This window comes from Mustelus asterias, chromosome 1 (genome assembly GCF_964213995.1).
Source record: "Mustelus asterias chromosome 1, sMusAst1.hap1.1, whole genome shotgun sequence".
Taxonomy (NCBI): Eukaryota; Metazoa; Chordata; class Chondrichthyes; order Carcharhiniformes; family Triakidae; genus Mustelus; species Mustelus asterias.
In genome coordinates, this window is record NC_135801.1 from 192,362,341 (window position 1) to 192,383,428 (window position 21,088).

General features: G+C 44.4%; 1 protein-coding gene across 1 annotated transcript in view; it reads right to left on the minus strand.

Annotated features, from left to right (window-relative positions):
• sema4f (sema domain, immunoglobulin domain (Ig), transmembrane domain (TM) and short cytoplasmic domain, (semaphorin) 4F) overlaps nt 1–21,088 on the minus strand; it is a 208,237-nt gene that overhangs the window by 110,789 nt on the left and 76,360 nt on the right. The window contains exon 3 of the mRNA XM_078224518.1: nt 8,904–8,963. Within this exon, the coding sequence (XP_078080644.1) occupies nt 8,904–8,963 (60 nt within the window). The remainder of the gene's footprint in view (nt 1–8,903; nt 8,964–21,088) is intronic.

Genomic DNA, 21,088 nt, shown 5'->3' on the forward strand with positions numbered 1-21,088 from the left:
CATCCCTTTCGCCTTCCCACAGACTCCCCCAATTAACTTTTGAAAGTTCCTGCCTGATACCATCAACATTGGCCTTGCCCCAATTTAGAATATTAACTTTTGGGACAGACCTATCATTCTCCATAGCTATCTTAAAACTAATAGAATTATGGTCACTGGTCCCAAAGTGATCCCTCACTAACACCTCTGTCACTTGCCCTTCCTTATTTCCCAAGAGGGGGTCAAGTTTTGCCCCCTCTCTAGTCGGGCCATCTACATACTGAATGAGAAATTCCTCCTGAATACATTCAACAAATTTCTCTCCATCCAACCCTCTAATACTATGGCTGTCCCAGTCAATGTTGGGAAAATTAAAACCTCCGACGATTACCACCCTATTTTTCTTGGAGCTATCTGTAATCTCCTTACATATTTGCTCCTCAATTTCCCGCTGACTATTTGGGGGCCTATAGTACAACCCTATCAAAGTGATTTCCCCCTTCTTATTTCTCAGTTCTACCCATATAGACTCAGTGGCCGAGCCCTCAGATAGATCCCCTCTCAGTACAGCTGTGATGCTCCCTAATCAAAAGTGCAACTCCCCCTCCTCTCTTACCTCCTGTTCTATCTTTCCTATAGCATCTGTACCCTGGAACATTAAGCTGCCAGTCCTGTCCCTCCCTTAGCCATGTTTCAGTAATTGCTATAATATCCCAGTCCCATGTACCCATCAATGCCCTGAGTTCATCTACCTTGCCCATCAGGCCTCTTGCATTGAAATAAATGCAGTTTAATCTGGACTTCCCTTGCTCTCTGTCTTGCTTCTGTCTGATCTCTCTGGTACTAGGATTACTGACACTGCCTTTACTAATTGATGTGCTCTCTTTAACTTCCGTGCTGTCCTCAAACTTCTCTTCTGTCTCCCTACTGCTTTGATTTCATGTGATTCATTATTGTCACATGTATTGGGATACAGTGAAAAGTATTGTTTCTTGAGCACTATACAGACAAAACATACCGTTCACAGAGTACAGAAGGGATAAGGAAACGAGAGAGTGCAGAATGTAGTATTACAGTCATAGCTAGGGTGTAGAGAAAGATCAACTTAATATGGGGTAGGTCCATTCAAAAGTCTGATGGCTGCAGGGATGACTCTGTTCTTGGTACGTGTCCTCAGGCTTTTGTATATTTTTCCCGACAGAAAAAGGGAATTCTGTTGGGAATTTGTTCTTTTTGACCAAGTCTGTTTTGCTATTTATTTTTCCTGCCTTTCATTATGGGTGATTTTTTTTAAAAATCCAAAAACTGAACTTTCAATTTGCTTTTAATCAGCTGTAACGGATAACTCAGCAACAAGCAAAACTCAATTTTAAATTTTCCTTTTCGCCTGAATAGAAAATATTCGAAATATGCATATTTTTCCTATTCCTTTGTGGTGATTTTCAGATGTGGTAAACATCTGAACTCTTCAGAAAATCAATCAGCCTATTAGAGCGGACAGCAGTGAAAAATATCCCCATTGTTCTCCTCCTTTCTGGTGCCCACAAAGGAGTACTTGTTACGGAGTGGCAACACACCCCCCTCACTGACCTCATCAAGAGAATTAACCGGCAGAACATTATGATCAAATGAATTATATATTACAGTATAGATAGAACACTCAATACTGCATCAAGACTGACTCTAAAAACTGATCCGAGAGATTGGGGCTTCAATCACCAGATTGTTCAACGATTTTCCATCTGTGCCAACAGTCGATTGATACCAACTTCCTTCACCATATCCCCCGTGCTGTGATTAGTTTTATTTCCAATAATGTTAACAAAGATATGACTGGGATAGATCCTTCAAAGGTTCCAAAATACTGTACAATGGGTTTGTATCACACATTTCCTTCTTCTGTCAAAAAGAAACATATTTGATTTGATTTATTATTGTGACATGTATTGGTACACAGTGAAAAGTATTGTTTCTTGCGTGCTATGCAGACAAAGCATACCGTTCATAGAGAAGGAAAGGAGACAGTACAGAATGTAGAGTTATAGTCATAGCTAGGGTGTAGAGAAAGATCAATTTAATGTGAGCTAGGTCCATTCAAACATCTGATGGCAGCAGGGAATAAACTGTTCTTGAGTCGGTTGGTACGTGTCCTCAGACTTTTGTATCTTTTTCCCAAAGGAAGAAGGTGGAAGAGAGAATGTCTGGGTTTATTATGCTGGCTGCTTTTCCGAGGCAGCGGGAAATGTAGACAGAGTCAATGGATGGGAGGCTGATTTGCGTGATGGACTGGGCTTCATTCACAATCCTTTGTAGTTCCCTTTTGAATTTATTGGCACTAGCTACATCCATTATCTCCTTGGGTCGTCTGCTCCACATATTCACTATCAGCTCTGTGAGCCCTGAAGGGACTAGATTCATTTTGTAGAAAGTTCTGGATGGTCAAATTCAAGAGAATTTGGACCAGTGCAGTGGGTTGCGATGTTCTGAGCAAATCCATGTTTCTATACTGCAAAACATGTCGCCTCTATTTATCTACATATAGCTTTATTGATCTACATACTGCCCTATTTATCCACTTAAGCAGATGCACCATAATGTGCATTACAATGCCTAGGACTGATTCTCCCAAAGTTAACTCCTGGTCAGTCTTGCCCACTGGGTGAACATTTGGCAGATGGACTATAATGTGGAAAAATGTGAATTTGTCCACTGTGGCAAAAAGAATAGAAAAGCAGAATATTATTTGGATGGAGAGAGACTGCAGAATTCTACAGTACAGAGGGATCTGGGTGATACAAGCAACTAGGAGGGCAAATGGAATGTCCATGTTGATTGGAATAACGAGGGAAAGTGTAGGTTCAATTAGGGAACATATAGATAATCTTTCTCTACACCCTATCTGTAATTGCAACACTATATTCTGCACCCTCTCCTTTCCTTCTCCCCTATGTACTCTATAAACGGTATGCTTTGTCTGTATAGCGCAGAAGAAACAAGACTTTTCACTGAATCCCAATACATGTGACAATAATAAATCAAATCAAAAACTAGGGGTTCTTATCGTATTAAGTAGCCTATTTGTACCTTATCGAATACTTTTCGGAAATCCACTGGTTCCCTTTAGTCTATCCTGCTCATTACCACAACAAAGAACTCTAATGAATTTGTCAGGCATCATTTCTCCTTCATCAAGCCATGTTGACTGTTTGATTATCTCATGTATTTCTAAATGCTCTGCTATTACATTTTTTATAACAGACTCTAAACATTTTCCAATTCCAGATGTTAAGCCAACTAGCCTGTAGTTACCTGTTATTTTGTCTCCCACCCTTTTTGAATAAAGGTGTTACCTTTATTTACCAAACCTCTGGGACTTTTCTGGATTTTAAGGATTCTTGGTAGATTGTTACCAGTGCATCCACAATCTCTGTAGCTACTTCCTTTCATATCTTAGCATGCAACCCATCACATCCAGGGGACTTATCAGTCTGTAGTTCCATTAGTTTCCTGAGTACCTTTTCTCTCGTGGTAGTTATTGTATTTATTTCCTTCCCCTTGATTATTCAGTATTTTTGGAACTCTATTAGTGTCTTCTAGCGTGAAAACTGACGCAAACTATTTATTTACTTCCCCTGTCATTTCCTAGTTCCCCATTACTATTTTCCCTGTCTCATGCTCTTAGGGACCAATGTTCACTTCCTTTTTATATGTTTAAAGAAGCTCTTACTGCCCGTTTCTATATTACTTGTTAGTTTACTCTCAGTTTATCTTCTCCCTCTTTTTGTCATCTTTTGTTGGGTTTTTAAATCTTTCCCAATCCTCTGGTTTACCACTAATCTTTGCCACATTGCATGTTTTTTCTTTCAGTTAATACTAACCTTAACTTCCTTGATTAACTGTGGTTGATTATCATTTCCTCGAATCATTCTTCGTCACAGGGGATATATCTTTGTTCTGAGTCACAAATGTCAACCACCTTTTCCACTAAACTCAAGCCAACGCTGCCCTCATTTCTTTGTAATTACCCTTATTTAAGTTTAGCACAATTGTTTCTGATCCACGTTTCTCACTCACAAACTGAATGCCAAATTCTACCATGTTATGGTCACTGTTTCCAAGGAGATCTTTTACTCTGAGATTATTTATTAAACCTGCCTTGTTAGACATTGTGTGGAGATGCCGGCGTTGGACTGGGGTAAACACAGTAAGAAGTTTAACAACACCAGCTTAAAGTCCAACAGGTTTATTTGGTAGCAAAAGCCACACAAGCTTTCGGAGGTCCAAGCTCCAAGCTCCAAGCATGAGCCAGGGGAAATAGTAATGGGGAACTAGGAAATGACAGGGGAAGTAAATAAATAGTTTGCGTCAGTTTTCACGCTAGAAGACACTAATAGAGTTCCAAAAATACTGAATAATCAAGGGGAAGGAAATAAATACAATAACTACCACGAGAGAAAAGGTACTCAGGAAACTAATGGAACTACAGACTGATAAGTCCCCTGGATGTGATGGGTTGCATGCTAAGATATGAAAGGAAGCTCACTGGCTGTCTTGTCTGGAGACAATACACATCTTTTTAGCCTGTCTTGATGCTCTCTCCACTCACGTTGTTTTGTTTCTTAAAGACTTGATTAGTTGTAAGTATTCGCATTCCAACCATTATTCATGTAAATTGAGTCTGTGTCTTTATATGCTCTGTTTGTGAACAGAATTCCCACTCACCTGAAGAAGGGGCTTGGAACTCCGAAAGCTTGTGTGGCTTTTGCTACCAAATAAACCTGTTGGACTTTAACCTGGTGTTGTTAAACTTCTTACTGTTGTTAGACATTACCAGGTCTAAAATAACCTGATCGCTGGTAGGATGTACAACATATTGTTCCAGGAAACTGTCCTGAATACGATCTATAAATTCTTCCTCATGGCGACCTCTGCCAATTTGATTTTCCCCAATCCACATGAGGATTAACATCACCCATGATTAACATACTGCCTTTTTTTACAGGCCCTCATTATCTCATGATTTATTCTCTATCCTACAATATAGCTATTGTTAGGGAGCCTATAAACTACTCCTACCAGTATCTTCCTCCTCTTGTTATTTCTTATCTCCACCCATATGGATTACATAGAAATATACATAGAAACTAGAAGCAGGAGTGGGCCATTCAGCCCTTCGAGCCTGCTCCACCATTCATTATGATCATGGCTGATCATCGAATTCAATATCCTGATCCCCCCCCTTCCCCCTTTGATCCCTTTAGCAACAAGAGCGATATCTAATTTCTTCTTGAAATCAGACAATGTTTTGGCCTCAACTACTTTCTGTGGTAGTGAATTCCACACATTCACCACCCTCTGGGTGAAGAATTTTCTCCTCTCCTCAGTCCTAAAAGGTTTACCCCTTATCCTCAAACTATGACCCCGAGTTCTGGACTCCCCCACCATTATGAACATTCTGTCTGAATCTACCCTGTCTAACCCTGTTAGGATTTTATTAGTTTCTACGTGATCCCCTCTAACTCTTCTAAACTCCAGTGAATATAATCCTAATCAACTTAGTCTCACCTCATATAACAGACCTGCCATCCCAGGAATCAGCCTGGTAAACCTTCGCTGCACTCCCTGTATAGCAAGGACATACTTCTCAGAAAAGGACAGCAAAACTGCACTCAACACTCCAGGTGTGGCCTTACCAATGCTCTATGGTGAGGTTACATCTGGAGTATTGCGTGCAGTTTTGGTGCACAAATCATTGGTGTGGCCTCACCAATGCCCAACGTTAACCACTGCACCACTGTGCTGCCCTGAACACATTCTAGGAACTCTTGCACCCCACTGCCCTTTACACCACAACCATCCTAATCTATATTTTCCTATGTTCTCCTTGGAAAGACGGAGGATGAGGGGAGACTTAATAGAGGTGTATAAAATTATGAAAGGCATAGATAGGGTGAACGGTGGGAAGCTTTTCCCCGGGTCGGTGGTGACGTTCACGAGGGGTCATAGGTTCAAGGTGAAGGGGGGGAGGTTTAACACAGATATCAGAAGGACATATTTCACACAGAGGGTCGTGGGGGCCTGGAATGTGTTGCCGGGCAAGGTGGTGGAGGCAGACACACTGGGAACATTTAAGACTTATCTAGACAGCTATATGAACGGAGTGGGAATGGAGGGATACAAAAGAGTGGTCTAGTTTGGACCAGGGAGCGGCGCGGGCTAATTGTTCCTTGTTTCTCGTTTCAAGGCTTCATTCTATGATCATCTTGCTGGTGCCAGTACAGAGCGAGACTGCGGATAGTTGGGAACCTGTCTCGGGGGCAGGGAATTCATATGGTGTTCGTGGAAGTGGAAATGACTAGGGTTGGGAAGCATTTTCCGATCAGGGCCATTGTGATCTCCTGGACTCGTTTCGATCGCCTCAGGGGGTCGGAGAGGAATTTCCCAGATTTTCTTTCCCCATATTGGCCCTGGGGTTTTCACTCTGGGTTTTCGCCTCTCCCTGGAGATCACATGGTCTGGAATGGGGGGGTGGGGGTGAGTTAATAGGTTGTGATGAACAAAGCATCGTAGCTGTGAGGGACAGCTCGGTGGATAGGATATTGGTATGTAGATAGGCTGGAAAATTGGGCGGGGATCCTGGATTCAGGATTCAATCCTGGACCGGGGAGCGGCGCGGGCTTGGAGGGCCGAAGGGCCTGTTCCTGTGCTGTATTGTTCTTTGTTCTTTGTTCTATATCTGGATAAATAAAGTCCGCCATGACAACTACCCTATAATTTTTGCACCTCTCCATAATTTCCTTGTAGATTTGGTCTGCTACATCCTTCCCACTAGCTGGTGGCCATTAAGGAGCACTGAACATTGTATTGCACCTTTTTTGTCCCTTAGCTTTAGCCAAATAGATAGCGACCTCGATCCCTCTGGGACATCCTCTCTACCTCGCACTTAACTAATGCTGCCATCCCTCCCCCTTTTCTCCTTTTTCTGAACGTCATCATCTTTTACTGACTAATGCCCATCTATAACCTAAAATATTTGACTCATTAATTGGTGACATTGATTTCAGTTAGTGAAAATGTGAAAGAAATCTGAGCTGGGATAACAGCTTTAATATTGAAAAACATTCCATAGACATTTATTGAGACTTCATCAGACAAGGATGAATGCTGAGTACAACACAGGGTGAGTTACCCAAACCTGATTAGTAACTGAAGATCACTAAATACATCAAATCATGTAACCATTTTGAGAATCAGTGGTTCTGACACATGTGACCATGGCCGGAATTCTACAATGTCCCCCGCCATGGAATCAGCACAGGCAAGGGTCCGACAATGGAAATCTCCGTTGACCTCGGGTGGGAATTTCCGGTCTCGCCCGAGCGAGGCCGTAAATTCCCGCCCCATTTGTGCCCCACTCCAATACCTTTCCTTTGTAGCCCTGTAGATCTAACCTCTTCGGTTTAATTACTCATTTCTGTTTTGAATGCCATGATTGAGTTTGCCTCCTCCACACTCTTGATCAGTGTGTTACACATCCTAACTACTCTGTGTTCTAGTCCTGTTCCCAATCAATTTAAATCAGTGACTTCCGGCTCTTGATTCATCACCCAAACACTTCTTTCTATTTAAAAGGAGAGGTGATGGCCTAGTGGTATTATCGTTAGATGATTAAGAAACTCAGCTAATGTTCTGGGGACCCAGGTTCGAATCCCACCACGGCAGATGGTGGAATTTGAATTCAATAAAAAATATCTGGAATTAAGAACCTACTGATGACCATGAAACGATTGTTGGAAAAAACCCATCTGGTTCACTAATGTCCTTTAGGGAAGGAAATATGCCGTCCTTACCCGGTCTGGCCTACATGTGATTCCAGATCCACAGCAATGTGGTTGACTCTCAAATGCCCTCTGAAATGGCCCAGGAAGCCAATCAATTCAAGGGAAACTAGGGATGGGCAATAAATGCTGGCCAGCCAGCAACACCCATGTCCCACGAATGAGTTAAAAAAAAATTACTGCATAAAAGAATTGGGTTGAGAACTAATGTTCTCCGCGGTCTGGACTATCCTGAAAAGCTTTTGAGAATTATGAGTCAACCTCACACATTGGGGCTCCATTTGATGCAAGCAATGGGGATCTTGCCTGGCAGCGGGAAAGCTGGTGAGAGCACCATGCCATCCCTTTTCGGTCGCACCTTATTACAAGTGAACAACGGTGGGCTTTCTCCCGAAATCCCCCAGAGAAATGCCACCCAGAGGCTGCCAACTGCACAATGCATGCATCACCAGTGGGAGCATCCACCAGAGGTCCAGGGTCGCTGAGGCCAAAGGTGAGTGAGGACAGGATAGAGGCCAGAGAAGCAAGGGCTGAGGAATGGCTCCCAGAAGCCCCCTCCCTGCCCCAATGCTGGGTCTCTCAAACAGGCACTGTGTGCGTTTGAACAAAGGACCACCACTCCCATTTCCCCCACAACCCTTCCCGCCCAGATCTAATTGAAGTACAGACGCGAATGTGGCACGATTTCACCCTCCCCCCGCCCCCTCAAACTCATACCAGGAAGGACACAAAATTCCATTGTATGCTGTAGTTGTTTATTGGCCATACCAGCTGACATCCTAAAGGGGATCAGTGAACCAGTTGGGCTTTGATAATAACCTGCCAGCTTTTTGTGGCTAATTTCTTCTAAAATTAATTACTAGATTTATTGTGCTCCATTCCACAGCTTTCCATGGTGTGATTACAACTCAAAATATTTGACTTCTCATCATTGCACTAGTAGATCTCCCATCTGTAGAAGTTACATGGCCAATTTCAGTTAATACTCTGGTTATCAATTGGTGTAAGCCTATCGCCACGGAGCGACTCACATCGCAGATTTTGCAGAAGTTAAGAATAGAAGAATAGAAAGTTTTGAAGACAGACCTTTGCCTTGCCTTTCGCAATACAGGCTTGATGATCTTTCTCTGTTACGCTCCATTCTATCTGTAAAACAAATGCATTCACATCATATAATTACTGTAAATCACAGCATACAACTCAACCCTGTGTATAAGTGAAACCATTCCTGCTTGTACTCAGGTGTAGAAGTTGATTTCTCTTCTCAGCCACGACATATTACAGTCACATTAATAAATTGGCCTTAATTTTCCACCAGAAATGCATGTTTCACTCACCAGGACCTTATAACTGGGCACAAAGGATGAAGCCAGTAACATGCTGTATAGATGGATGAATTTAAGAGACACCTACTCATTGTGTCCGGTGCTGATGACACATCAAAATGACACCCACATCACCCACACTAGCAGTCCATTTTTATACTCAGCCCATAAGTTGACCCCTGTTTTTGAAGGGATTACACTATTATACAAAACAATGCAAAAATCAGAGCATTGTTTTATCTCCATCCAAGTAGTATTATCCTCTCCCAATGTTCTGGATTCTTACTGAAGTCCAGTTCTACAAATACTAGTGCTTGACTTCTGTTATTTTTCCCAAATGTCCACTCTTGATATGAGACAAAGTGTGATTTTTTTGATTTGATTTATTATTGTCACATGTATTAACATACAATGAAAAGTATTGTTTCTTGCGCGCCATACAGTTCATAGAGAAGGAAACGAGAAAGTGCAGAATGTAGTGTTACAGTCATAGGTAGGGTGTAGAGAAAGATCAACTTAATGCAAGGTAAGTCCATTCAAAAGTCTGACAGCAGTAGGGAAGAAGCTGTTCTTGAATTGGTTGGTACGTGACCTCAGACTTTTGTATCTTTTTCCCGAAGTGGAAGAGAGAATGTCCGGGGTGCATGGGGTCCTTAATTATGCTGGCTGCTTTGCCGAGGCAGCGGGAAGTGTAGACAGAGTCAAGGGATGGGAGGCTGGTTTGCGTGATGGGTTGGGCTACATTCACGACCTTTTGTAGTTTGTTGCGGTCTTGGGCAGAGCAGGAGCCATACCAAGCTGTGATACAACCAGAAAGAATGCTTTCTATGGTGCATCTGTAAAAGTTGCTCAGAGTTGTAGCTGACATGCCAAATTTCCTTAGTCTTCTGAGAAAGTAGAGGCATTGGTGGGCTTTCTTGACTATAGTGTCGGCATGGGGGGACCAGGACAGGTTGTTGGTGATCTGGACACCTAAAAATTTGAAACTCTTGACCCTTTCTACTTCATCCCCATTGAAATCTTAGAAACCCTACAGCACAGAAAGAGGCCATTCGGCCCATCGAGTCTGCACCGACCACAATCCCACCCAGGCCCTACCCCCATATCCCTACATATTTACCCACTAATCCCTCTAACCTACGTATCTCAGGACACTAAGGGCAATTTTTAGCATAGCCAATCAACCTAACCCGCACATCTTTGGACTGTGGGAGAAAACCTTGATGTAGACAGGGGCATGTTCTCCTTTATGCTTCCTTCGTTTTGTTGACATTGAAGGAGAGATTATTGTTGCCACACCAGTTCACCAGATTCTCTATCTCTTTCCTGTACTCTGTCTCATCATTGTTCAAGTCTGCTGACGACACAACCGACCCACTACGGTTGTGTCGTCAGCAGACTTGAAAATCGAATTGGAGGGGAATTTGGCTGCACAGTCATAGGTGTATAAGGAGTATAGTAGAGGGCTGAGGACACAGCCTTGTGGGGCAGCGGTGTTGAGGATTATCGTGGAGGAGGTGTTGTTGCCTATCCTTACTGATTGCGGTCTGTGAGTTAGGAAGTGCAGGATCCAGTCGCAGAGGGAGATGCCGAGGCCCAGGCCACGGAGTTTGGAGATGAGTTTCATGGGAATAATAGTGTTGAAGGCTGAACTGTAGTCAATAAATAGGGGTCTGACATAGGTGTCCTTGTTATCTAGGTGTTCCAGGGTTGAGTGCAGTCCTTGTTATCTAGGTGTTCCAGGGTTGAGTGCAGGGCCAGGGAAATGGCGTCTGCTGTGGACCTGTTGCGGCGGTAGACAAACTTAGTGGATCCAGGTAGTCCGGGAGGCTGGAATTGATTCATGCCATGACTAACCTTTCGAAGCACTTCATAATGATGGATGTCAGAGCCACCGGCCGATAGTCATTAAGGCACGCTGCTTGGTTTTCAGTAGTCATGTAGTCACATGAGTCACGAAGACCATCACAGCTCAGCCTGGTTGTGACTTCAGCTCATTTCTTTTTTTATTCCATCATGGAACGTGGACGTCGCTGGCTGCGCCAATATTTCTTGCCCATCCCGAGTTGTCCTTGAGAAGGTGGTGGTGAGCTGCTGTCTTGAACCGCTGCAGTCCATTGTTGCTGTTAGGAAGAGAGTTCCAGGATTTTAACCCAGAGACAATGTCGGAATGGAGATATAGTTCCAAGTCAGGATGCTGTTTGACTTTTAGGGGAGCTTTTTTAAAATTAATTCATGGTATGTGGTCATCACTTGATAGGCCAGTATTTATTGTCCATCCCTAATCGCCCTCGAGAAGATGGTGGTGTTCCCATGCATCTGCTGCCTTCATCCTACTTGATGGTACCATCAAATCAGCCTTGGTGAATTGCTGCAGTGCATCTTGTAGATGGTACACACTGCTGCTACTGAGCGTTGATGGTGGAGGGAATGAATGTTGAAGGTGGTAGTGGGGTACCAATCAAGCGGCTTGCTTTAACCTGAATGGTGTTAAGCTTCTAAAGTGTTGTTAGAACACTCATTCAGGCAATTGGATAGTATTCCATTACACTCCTGGCTTGTGCCTTTTGGATGGTGGACAGACTTTGCGGGGAGATTCATTGATAGTAATGTCATTGAATGCCAAGGGAAGATGGTTAGGTTCTCTCTTGTTGGAGATGGTCATTGCCTGGCAATCGTGTGGTGCAAATGTAAGTTGTCATTTTTCAGCCTAAGCCTGAATATTGTCTGGGTCTCGCTGCATTTGGATATGGACTGTTTCAGTATCTGAGGAGGCACAAATGGTGCTGAATATTGTGCAATCATCAGTGAACATCCCCACTTCTGACCTTATGATGTACGGAAGGTCTTGAAACAGCAAAAGATGGTAGTTAAATAATTATATTTAAATGCATAACCTTTACTGCAGGAGCTGCAAGATGGGACATGAGAGCACTGCTCTTTCTGTGCTGTTCACGGCCCTTCTCTAACTGTGGGGTGATTTCTCCAAGAAAGGCAAGGCCTTAAAACAAACATTTATTATCCTGATCCTGTTCTGGACCCTCTGGTATTGTGTCTTGGAGATATGCTGCTCTTGGTACCAGGCATACCAAGTTGTGAGAATTATCAATGTGCCCCTGGCCCTACCCCATAGGAGGCCTTTTCAGAGACTAGGCTTCAATATACCCTACCCCTGACAAAGACTGCAAGCTGTGGTCTCCCTCAGAGTTAGTTATCGTCAACTGGACCTGCTCAGAATTTCAATCCAGTTGATGAAGTTATAAAGACTTATGAATTCTCAAGTAAAATCTGAGGATGTAGCATCCTCAAAGCTCAAACAACATTACCACAGCTCAGGAACCTTTCCCCAAATGGAATGTAGCTTCTTATTAGTTCTGAAATTACAAGCGAAGAGGGAACTCAGTAGAACGCAAAGTTAACTCAACATTATGACAACGTTGTCTTCTACCTGCCTGGCCGATGCTCCATAACTACAAACCTGAAAGAGTAAGTCATTTTATTAAGAGCCTCCCTCTCACTGAGGAGGCTTCAGGCCAATCACATCCTGCAACCTGCTCCAAAAACTCTGCTCACATAAAATAATCCACAACATTCGTCAAAAAAAGTCAATTTGTCATAATTATCCATTTTTTAAAAAATTCCAGGATCTTAAACGGCATTTCCGACAAAAACTAACCATTTCTTCCTTGGGAAATATCCTACTTGTGCGCCGATTTCATCCATCCGTTAACTTTTAAGATATATTGTTATAAACAAATAGACTAACAAACATGGAGAAGCCTTCAGTGGCACTGGGAGCAACTTATTTTCTCTGACAGATTCCCTCAATGCATCACTACTACCTGTATACTTTATTCTAAAATTTTCAAGAACAATTTTCCAGCGAATTTTATGTCACGGTGAAGACTGTCAGTGCTGAGAAGTGGAAAATGTTCTTGTTCACTGTCAAACAGCAAGTTCCCTCAGGTCATGTGAATCATCTCCCTGACCTGATAAATGTTTCCACTACCACTGGCATATTAAAAGGGGAAGATAAAGAAACGGATGTCATTATACACATTGGTGGAAATGACGTAGATAGGAAGAGTAGGGGGGTCCTAAGAGAGCAATTCAGGGAGTTGGGAAATAGGTTAAAAAGTAGGGTCACTAGGGTGGCCATCTCTGGGCTGCTCCCAATGCCTCGTGCCAGTGAGGCTAAGAATAGGGAGTTGGTTCAAATGAATGCCTGGCTAAAGGACTGGTCCAGGAGGGAGGGCTTTATTTTCATAGACCAATGGGAGGTTTTCAGGAGAGGATGGCACCTGTACAAGAGGGAGGGGTCACAACTAAGTTGGAAGGGCACAAATATCCTGGCTGGGAGCTTTGCTAATGCAGTTCGGGGGGGTTTAAACTAGAATGGCAGGGGGGGTGGGGATCAAACTATTAGGTCTATAAGTGTGGTGGCTGGGGACGAGCTTGGGGCTGGGACAAGGCTGGCAAAGAAGAAGAGCACTCTGGGGGAGGACGACCTCACTGAGCCTGGGGGTCTGGAGTGCTTATACTTCAATGCAAGGAGCGTAGCAGGTAAAACAGACGAACTTGGGGCCTTAATGCGCACGAGGAATTTGGATGTGGTTGCGGTGACAGAGACTTGGTTGAAAGAGGGACAGGACTGGCAGCTGAATATTCCAGGGTACAAGTGTTTTAGGCGAGACAGAGGAGGGGCCAAAAGAGGTGGGGGAGTAGCGGTATTGGTTGGAGAGCATATTACAGCGGTGCAGAGGGAGGACAATTCGGAGGAGTCGTGTAGCGAGTCACTCTGGGTGGAGCTTAGAAACAGGAAAGGCGCAGTCACTATGTTGGGGGTGTACTACAGGCCCCCCAACAGCCCAAGGGAAGTGGAAGAATGGATATGTCAGGAGATACTGGATAGGTGCAGGAAATATAGGGTTGTTGTAGTGGGAGACTTCAATTTCCCTGGTATAGACTGGAAATCGCTGAGGGCAGGGACTCTGGATGGGGAGGAATTTGTAAAATGTGTACAGGAGGGTTCGTTGGAACAATATGTGGACAGCCCGACTAGAGAGGGGGCTATACTGGACCTGGTACTGGGGAATGAGCCCGGTCAGGTCTTCAAAGTTTTGGTTGGGGAACATGTGGCAAATAGTGACCACAATTCTGTTAGCTTTAGGATAGTGATGGAAAAGGATGAGTGGTATCCCAAGGGTAAGGTGTTGGATTGGGGGAAGGCTAACTTTATTGGGATAAGGCAGAAATTGGCAGCTCTTGATTGGGAGAGGCTGTTTGAGGGTAAATCCACATCTGGTATGTGGCAGTCTTTTAAGGAACGGTTGTTAGGGCTACAGGACAAGCATGTGCCTGTAAAAAAGAAGGATAGGAAGGGTAGGATTAGGGAACCGTGGATAACCAGGGAAATTGAGGGACTGGTCAAAAGGAAAAGAGAGGCGTATGTTAGGTCCAATCAGCTAAAAACGGAGGGAGCTCTGGAGGAGTACAATGAAAGTAGGAAAATACTCAAACGGGGAATTAGAAGAGCAAAAAGGGGTCACAAAATGTTCTTGGCAGACAGGATTAAGGAGAATCCCAAGGCATTTTATTCATACGTTAGGAACAAAAGGGTTGTTAGGGAAAAAATCGGACCTCTCAGGGACAAAAGTGGGGACTTATGCTTGGAGCCCAAAGAGGTAGGGGAGATCCTAAATGAATACTTTGCGTCGGTATTCACAAAGGAGAGGGATGTGTTGACTGGGAGTGTCTCGGAGGGGAGTGTTGAACCGTTGGAGAAAATCTCCATTACAAAGGAGGAAGTGTTAGGTTTGTTAGAGAATATAAAGACTGACAAATCCCCAGGGCCTGATGGAATCTATCCAAGGCTGCTCAGGGAGACGAGAGGTGAAATCGTTGGGCCTCTGACGCAAATCTTTGTCTCGTCACTGGACACAGGTGAGGTCCCAGAGGATTGGAGGATAGCCAATGTGGTCCCGTTATTTAAGAAGGGTAGGAAGGATAACCCGGGTAATTATAGGCCGGTGAGCTTGACGTCCGTGGTGGGGAAGTTGTTGGAGAAGATTCTTAAAGATAGGATGTATGCGCATTTAGAAAGGAATAAACTCATTAACGATAGTCAACATGGTTTTGTGAGAGGGAGGTCATGCCTCACTAACCTGGTGGTGTTTTTTGAAGAAGTGACCAAAATGGTTGACGAAGGAAGGGCCGTGGATGTTGTCTATATGGACTTTAGTAAAGCGTTTGACAAAGTCCCTCATGGTAGGCTAGTGAAAAAGGTTGGATCCCATGGGATAAAGGGGGAGGTGGCTAGATGGGTGGAGAACTGGCTTGGTCATAGAAGACAGAGGGTGGTAGTGGAAGGGTCTTTTTCCGGCTGGAGGCCTGTGACTAGTGGTGTACCGCAGGGCTCTGTATTGGGACCTCTGCTGTTTGTGATTTATATAAATGATCTGGAAGAAGGAGTAACTGGGGTGATCAGTAAGTTTGCGGACGACACAAAACTGGCAGGACTTGCAGATAGTGAGGAACATTGTCAGAGGCTACAGAAGGATATAGATAGGCTGGAAATTTGGGCAAGGAAATGGCAGATGGAGTTCAATCCTGATAAATGCGAAGTGATGCATTTTGGTGGGAATAATGTAAGGAGGAGCTACACGATAAATGGAAGAACCATAAAGGGTGTAGAGACGCAGAGGGACCTGGGTGTGCAAGTCCACAGATCTTTGAAGGTGACGTCACAGGTGGAGAAGGTGGTGAAGAAGGCATATGGCATGCTTGCCTTTATAGGACGGGGCATAGAGTATAAAAGTTGGGGTCTGATGTTGCAGATGTATAGAACGTTGGTTCGGCCGCATTTGGAATACTGCGTCCAGTTCTGGTCGCCACACTACCAGAAGGACGTGGAGGCTTTGGAGAGAGTACAGAGGAGGTTTACCAGGATGTTGCCTGGTATGGAGGGGCTTGGTTATGAGGAGAGATTGGGGAAACTGGGGTTGTTCTCCTTGGAAAGACGGAGGATGAGGGGAGACTTAATAGAGGTGTATAAAATTATGAAAGGCATAGATAGGGTGAACGGTGGGAAGCTTTTCCCCGGGTCGGTGGTGACGTTCACGAGGGGTCATAGGTTCAAGGTGAAGGGGGGGAGGTTTAACACAGATATCAGAAGGACATATTTCACACAGAGGGTCGTGGGGGCCTGGAATGTGTTGCCGGGCAAGGTGGTGGAGGCGGACACACTGGGAACGTTTAAGACTTATCTAGACAGCTATATGAACGGAGTGGGAATGGAGGGATACAAAAGAGTGGTCTAGTTTGGACCAGGGAGCGGCGCGGGCTAATTGTTCCTTGTTTCTCGTGGAAGTGGAAATGACTAGGGTTGGGAAGCATTTTCCGATCAGGGCCATTGTGATCTCCTGGACTCGTTTCGATCGCCTCAGGGGGTCGGAGAGGAATTTCCCAGATTTTTTTTTCTCCCATATTGGCCCTGGGGTTTTTCACTCTGGGTTTTCGCCTCTCCCTGGAGATCACATGGTCTGGAATGGGGGGGTGGGGGTGAGTTAATAGGTTGTAATGAACAAAGCATCGTAGCTGTGGGGGACAGCTCGGTGGATAGGATATTGGTATGTAGATAGGCTGGAAAATTGGGCGGGGATCCTGGATTCAGGATTCAATCCTGGACCGGGGAGCGGCGCGGGCTTGGAGGGCCGAAGGGCCTGTTCCTGTGCTGTATTGTTCTTTGTTCTTTGTTGTTCTTTGTACCCCGCAGTCTCTGACAAATATTGTCCATTTTATAACAATTCGAGGCAGTTTTCTGCTATGGGCTTGCATACTGTAGAAGACTGGGTCTACATTGTCCAAGCACGTTTCCCGTCTTACAATTCCACCGTGCAGACAGAAAGTTTCATCCCATCAATCTGGATTAGACTTGAATTCTGACTTCAGCAGGTAAAATGTTGAACGTTTAGCAAATGCTCAGTATTCAGCAACATATCTAGCAGTGCTAGAAAGATTCTTGATCAATGATGGGGTGAACAGTTATCGGGGGTAGGTAGGAATGTGGGGCTGAGGTTACAATCTGATCAGCCATGATCTGCTCGAATGGCAGAGCAGGTTCAATGGCTGACTCCTGTTCCTAATTTGTACATTCGTACGAGGTCGGGTTTGGTTTAAGTTGTTGACTTTTTTCTATATTTCAATGGTTTTCTCAGCAGGGAAACTATGTGTGGAATCTTCCATTCTGGAGTCTCAGTTAGGTGACGGAAGGGGGGGTTGGAGTAATTTCTGCTGGGACGGGACTGCTGACCACATGTGATTTTACGCTGGTCAATGCATTTTATGTGCATTGAGTCCAAAGTTTATTTATTTGTGTCACAAGAAGGCTTCTAAAACCATGTTCTCTTTTTCTAGTCTCCTCAATAAGGGAACCAGCCTCAGGGTATTCACCCTATCAATTCCCCTCAGGATTACCTATGTTTCAATAAAACCACCTCTCATTCCTCTAAACTCCAATGGGTGTCGGCCTAACCTGTTCTCCTTTTCTTCATAAAGCATACGCTTCAACCCAGGAATGTGTCCAGTGAACCTTCTCTGAACTGCTTCAAAAACAATTATATCCCTATTCAAATCAGGAGACCAAAACTGTACACAATATCCCAGATGTGGTACAACTGCAGTAAAACATTTTATGTTCCAGTCTTCTTTGCAATAAAAATTTAAAGTTAAAGTTTATTTATTAGTGTCACAAGTATGCTTACATTAACACTGTAATGAAGTTGCTGTGAAAATCTCCTAGTCACCACACTCCGACGCCTGTTTGGGTGCACCGAGGGAGAATTTAGCATGGCCAATGCACCTAACCAGCACGTCTTTCAGATTGTGGGAAGAAACCGGAGCACCCGGAGGAAACCCATGCAGACACGGGGAGAATGTGCAAACTCCACACAGACAGTGACCCAAGCCGGGAATTGAACCCAAGTCCCTGGCACTGTAAGGCAGTAGTGCTAACCACTGTGCCATCGTATCGCCTATGCATTCATGGGGAACATCATGAATCTTGTGATGAAGGCGAACAGGAATTCGCTGTCCCCACTGTTACTTCATGGGGCTGAGGGCCTAGCTGCCATATTTAAAGGGCACCTGGTCAGCTATTCATTCACAGCAGGCAAGGAGCTTCAATCTGCCAGTCTTAGCGTCCCAGAGAAGAAAACAACATGTGGCCTCACGGCTCAGCAGAGCTTCCCTGCAGTCACTCCTACAGGCCGTCAAAGAAAGGCAGGTGCTGCTGTTTCCCTGGGAATGGCAGCAGGATGACCTCCCGTCTAACCACAATGACCTGGACAGAGGTTGCAGCAGAGATTAGCACTCGTGGGGCCCAGGACAGAAAAGGCCAGCAGTGACTGCTGATCCATGGGGATAACGCGGGTGAGTTTGAGTTGTAGCACTCACCAGCAGATGGAACATCTGCACGGAATGTGTGCGCCTGTGCGGGAGACTCTTAGAGGAACCCGGGGGGGTGCTTTAGACCTCAGACCACCATCAAAGTCATCATAGTCAACAATAGGAAGGCAAATTCAATATTAGCATCCATTTCTAGAGGGCTCGAATACAAGAGCAGGGATGTACTGCTGAGGCTGCATAAGGCTCTGATCAGACCCCATTTGGAATATTGTGAGCAGTTTTGGGGCCCCATACCTAAGGAAGGATGTGCTGGCCTTGGAGGGGGTCCAGAGGAGGTTCACAAGAATGATCCCAGGAATGAAGGGTTTGTCATATGAGGAGCTGTTGATGAGTCTGGGTCTATACTTGATGGGAGTTTAGAAGCATGAGGGGGATCTAACTGAAACTTACAGAACACTGAGAGGCCTGGATAGAGTGGATGTGGAGAGGATGTTTCCACTAGTGTGAGAGACTAGAATTTGAGGGCACAACCTCAGGCTAAAGGGACGATCCTTTAAAACAGAGATGAGGAGGAATTTCTTCAGCCAGAGAGTGGTGAATCTGTGGAACTCTTTGCCACAGAAGGCTGTGGAGACCGGGCCATTGAGTTTCTTTAAGACAGAGGTAGATAGGTTCTTGATTAGCAACGGGATCAGGAGTTATGGGGAGAAGGCAGGACAATGGGGATGAGAAAAATATCAGCCATGATTGAATGGCGGAGCAGACTCTTCTGCTTCTATATCTTATGGTCCTATGGTCTAACAGAGCAAAGCAGTCAATAGGCTGCCTGCATCTCAGCTGCAGATGTCAGGACTGCACGTAGATGTACTGATAGAAAAAGAAAGTTAAAAGGAATATTAAGGGCACAAAGGTGTATAATTGCTGTAAATATCTATCACAATTCTAAATATATGTTTAATTGCGCCATCATTATGTATACAGTATTCTCATTATGCTGCTAGTTGCTAAATGATCACATGTATTCAAGGATTCTGCTCTTTGTTACAGAGCATCCACAGATGATGTGGGCCTATTCAATCACCATTTCTTGTCTCACATCATACATTGTGCAAGGCATACGGATCCTGAATAGTGTAGGAGACAGGCTTGGGCATCATTGTTGAACGTGAGGCCTTGGTATGAACTGGCCACTAAACAGGTATTGGTGACCCAATTAGAATCCTTCTGCCGATGCTTTCTGAGCAGCCTCTGCCCCTCGCTGCTGCTATTCCCGGCACTGAGCCACCCTGTGCCAGCTCCTCCTCAGCTGCACCATGCTTTGCAAAATAGCAAGTTGCCTTCAGCCGTTATCGAGAATGTCCAAGGTGCTCTTTGAACACATTGTTAAGACCAATGTAGTCATCTATTGATTGAAACTTTCCCTGTGTCCCTGATCAATTCAGCCAAATGGGAAGGTCTAGCCTCCAGTCTAAAAAAATGTTCTTCTTCACATCCCCACCAAACCTCCTGCCCCTCACCTTGAACCTATGTCCCCTCGTGACTGTCTCTTCAACAAAGGGGAACAGCTGCTTCCATTCTGTCCATGTCCCTCACAATCTTGTACACCTCGAGCAAGTCGCCCCTCAGTCTTCTCTGCTCCAACAGTAACAACCTAAGCCTACCTAACCTCTCTCCATAAATGTTCCATCTGATGGAAGAATAAAGGAAAATAAATTAATGCATTAAAAGAAATTGAAGATTGGAATATAAACATTATTCTGCCCATTATTTCAAACTAATCCTCCAATAATTGATTGGGAAAGGTCTGCTGAGGTTTTTAACTCTTGTTGCAACTGTTCTGTGAAATGTCATAGCCATTGCAGCTCTCTCTCTATTAAAAACAATCTTTAGTTTAAAAAAACTCCCAGGACAACATTTATTGTTGAGAACTTTATTCTGCCCTCACTAAAGCACATTCATTACCACATCCTCAGGAGAGATTCATCCCCTTTCTTGTGTCTCACGACAGCATATTCATTCTGCCCTTTCCTTTATCTCACATATAGAAATGAATCACCACCACCATGAATCTCTAAACTGAAATAGAGTCATAGAGGTTTACAGCATGGAAACAGGCCCTTTGGCCCAACTTGTCCATGCCGCCCTTTTTTTAAAACCCCTAAGCTAGTCCCAATTGCCCGCATTTGGCCCATATCCCTTGATACCCATCGTACACATGCAACTATCTAAATACTTTTTGAAAGACAAAATTGCACCCGCCTCTACTACTACCTCTGGCAGCTTGTTCCAGACACTCACCACCCTCTGCATGAAAAAATTGCCCCTCTAGACACTTTTGTATCTCTCCCTTCTCACCTTAAATCTATGCCCTTTAGTTTTAGACACCCCTACCTTTGGGAAAAGATGTTGACTATCTAGCTGATCTATACCCCTCATTATTTTATAGACCTCTATAAGATCACACTTAAGCCTCCTACGCTCCAGGGAAAAAAGTCCCAGTCTATCTAGTCTCTCCTTATAACTCAAACCATCAAGTCCCAG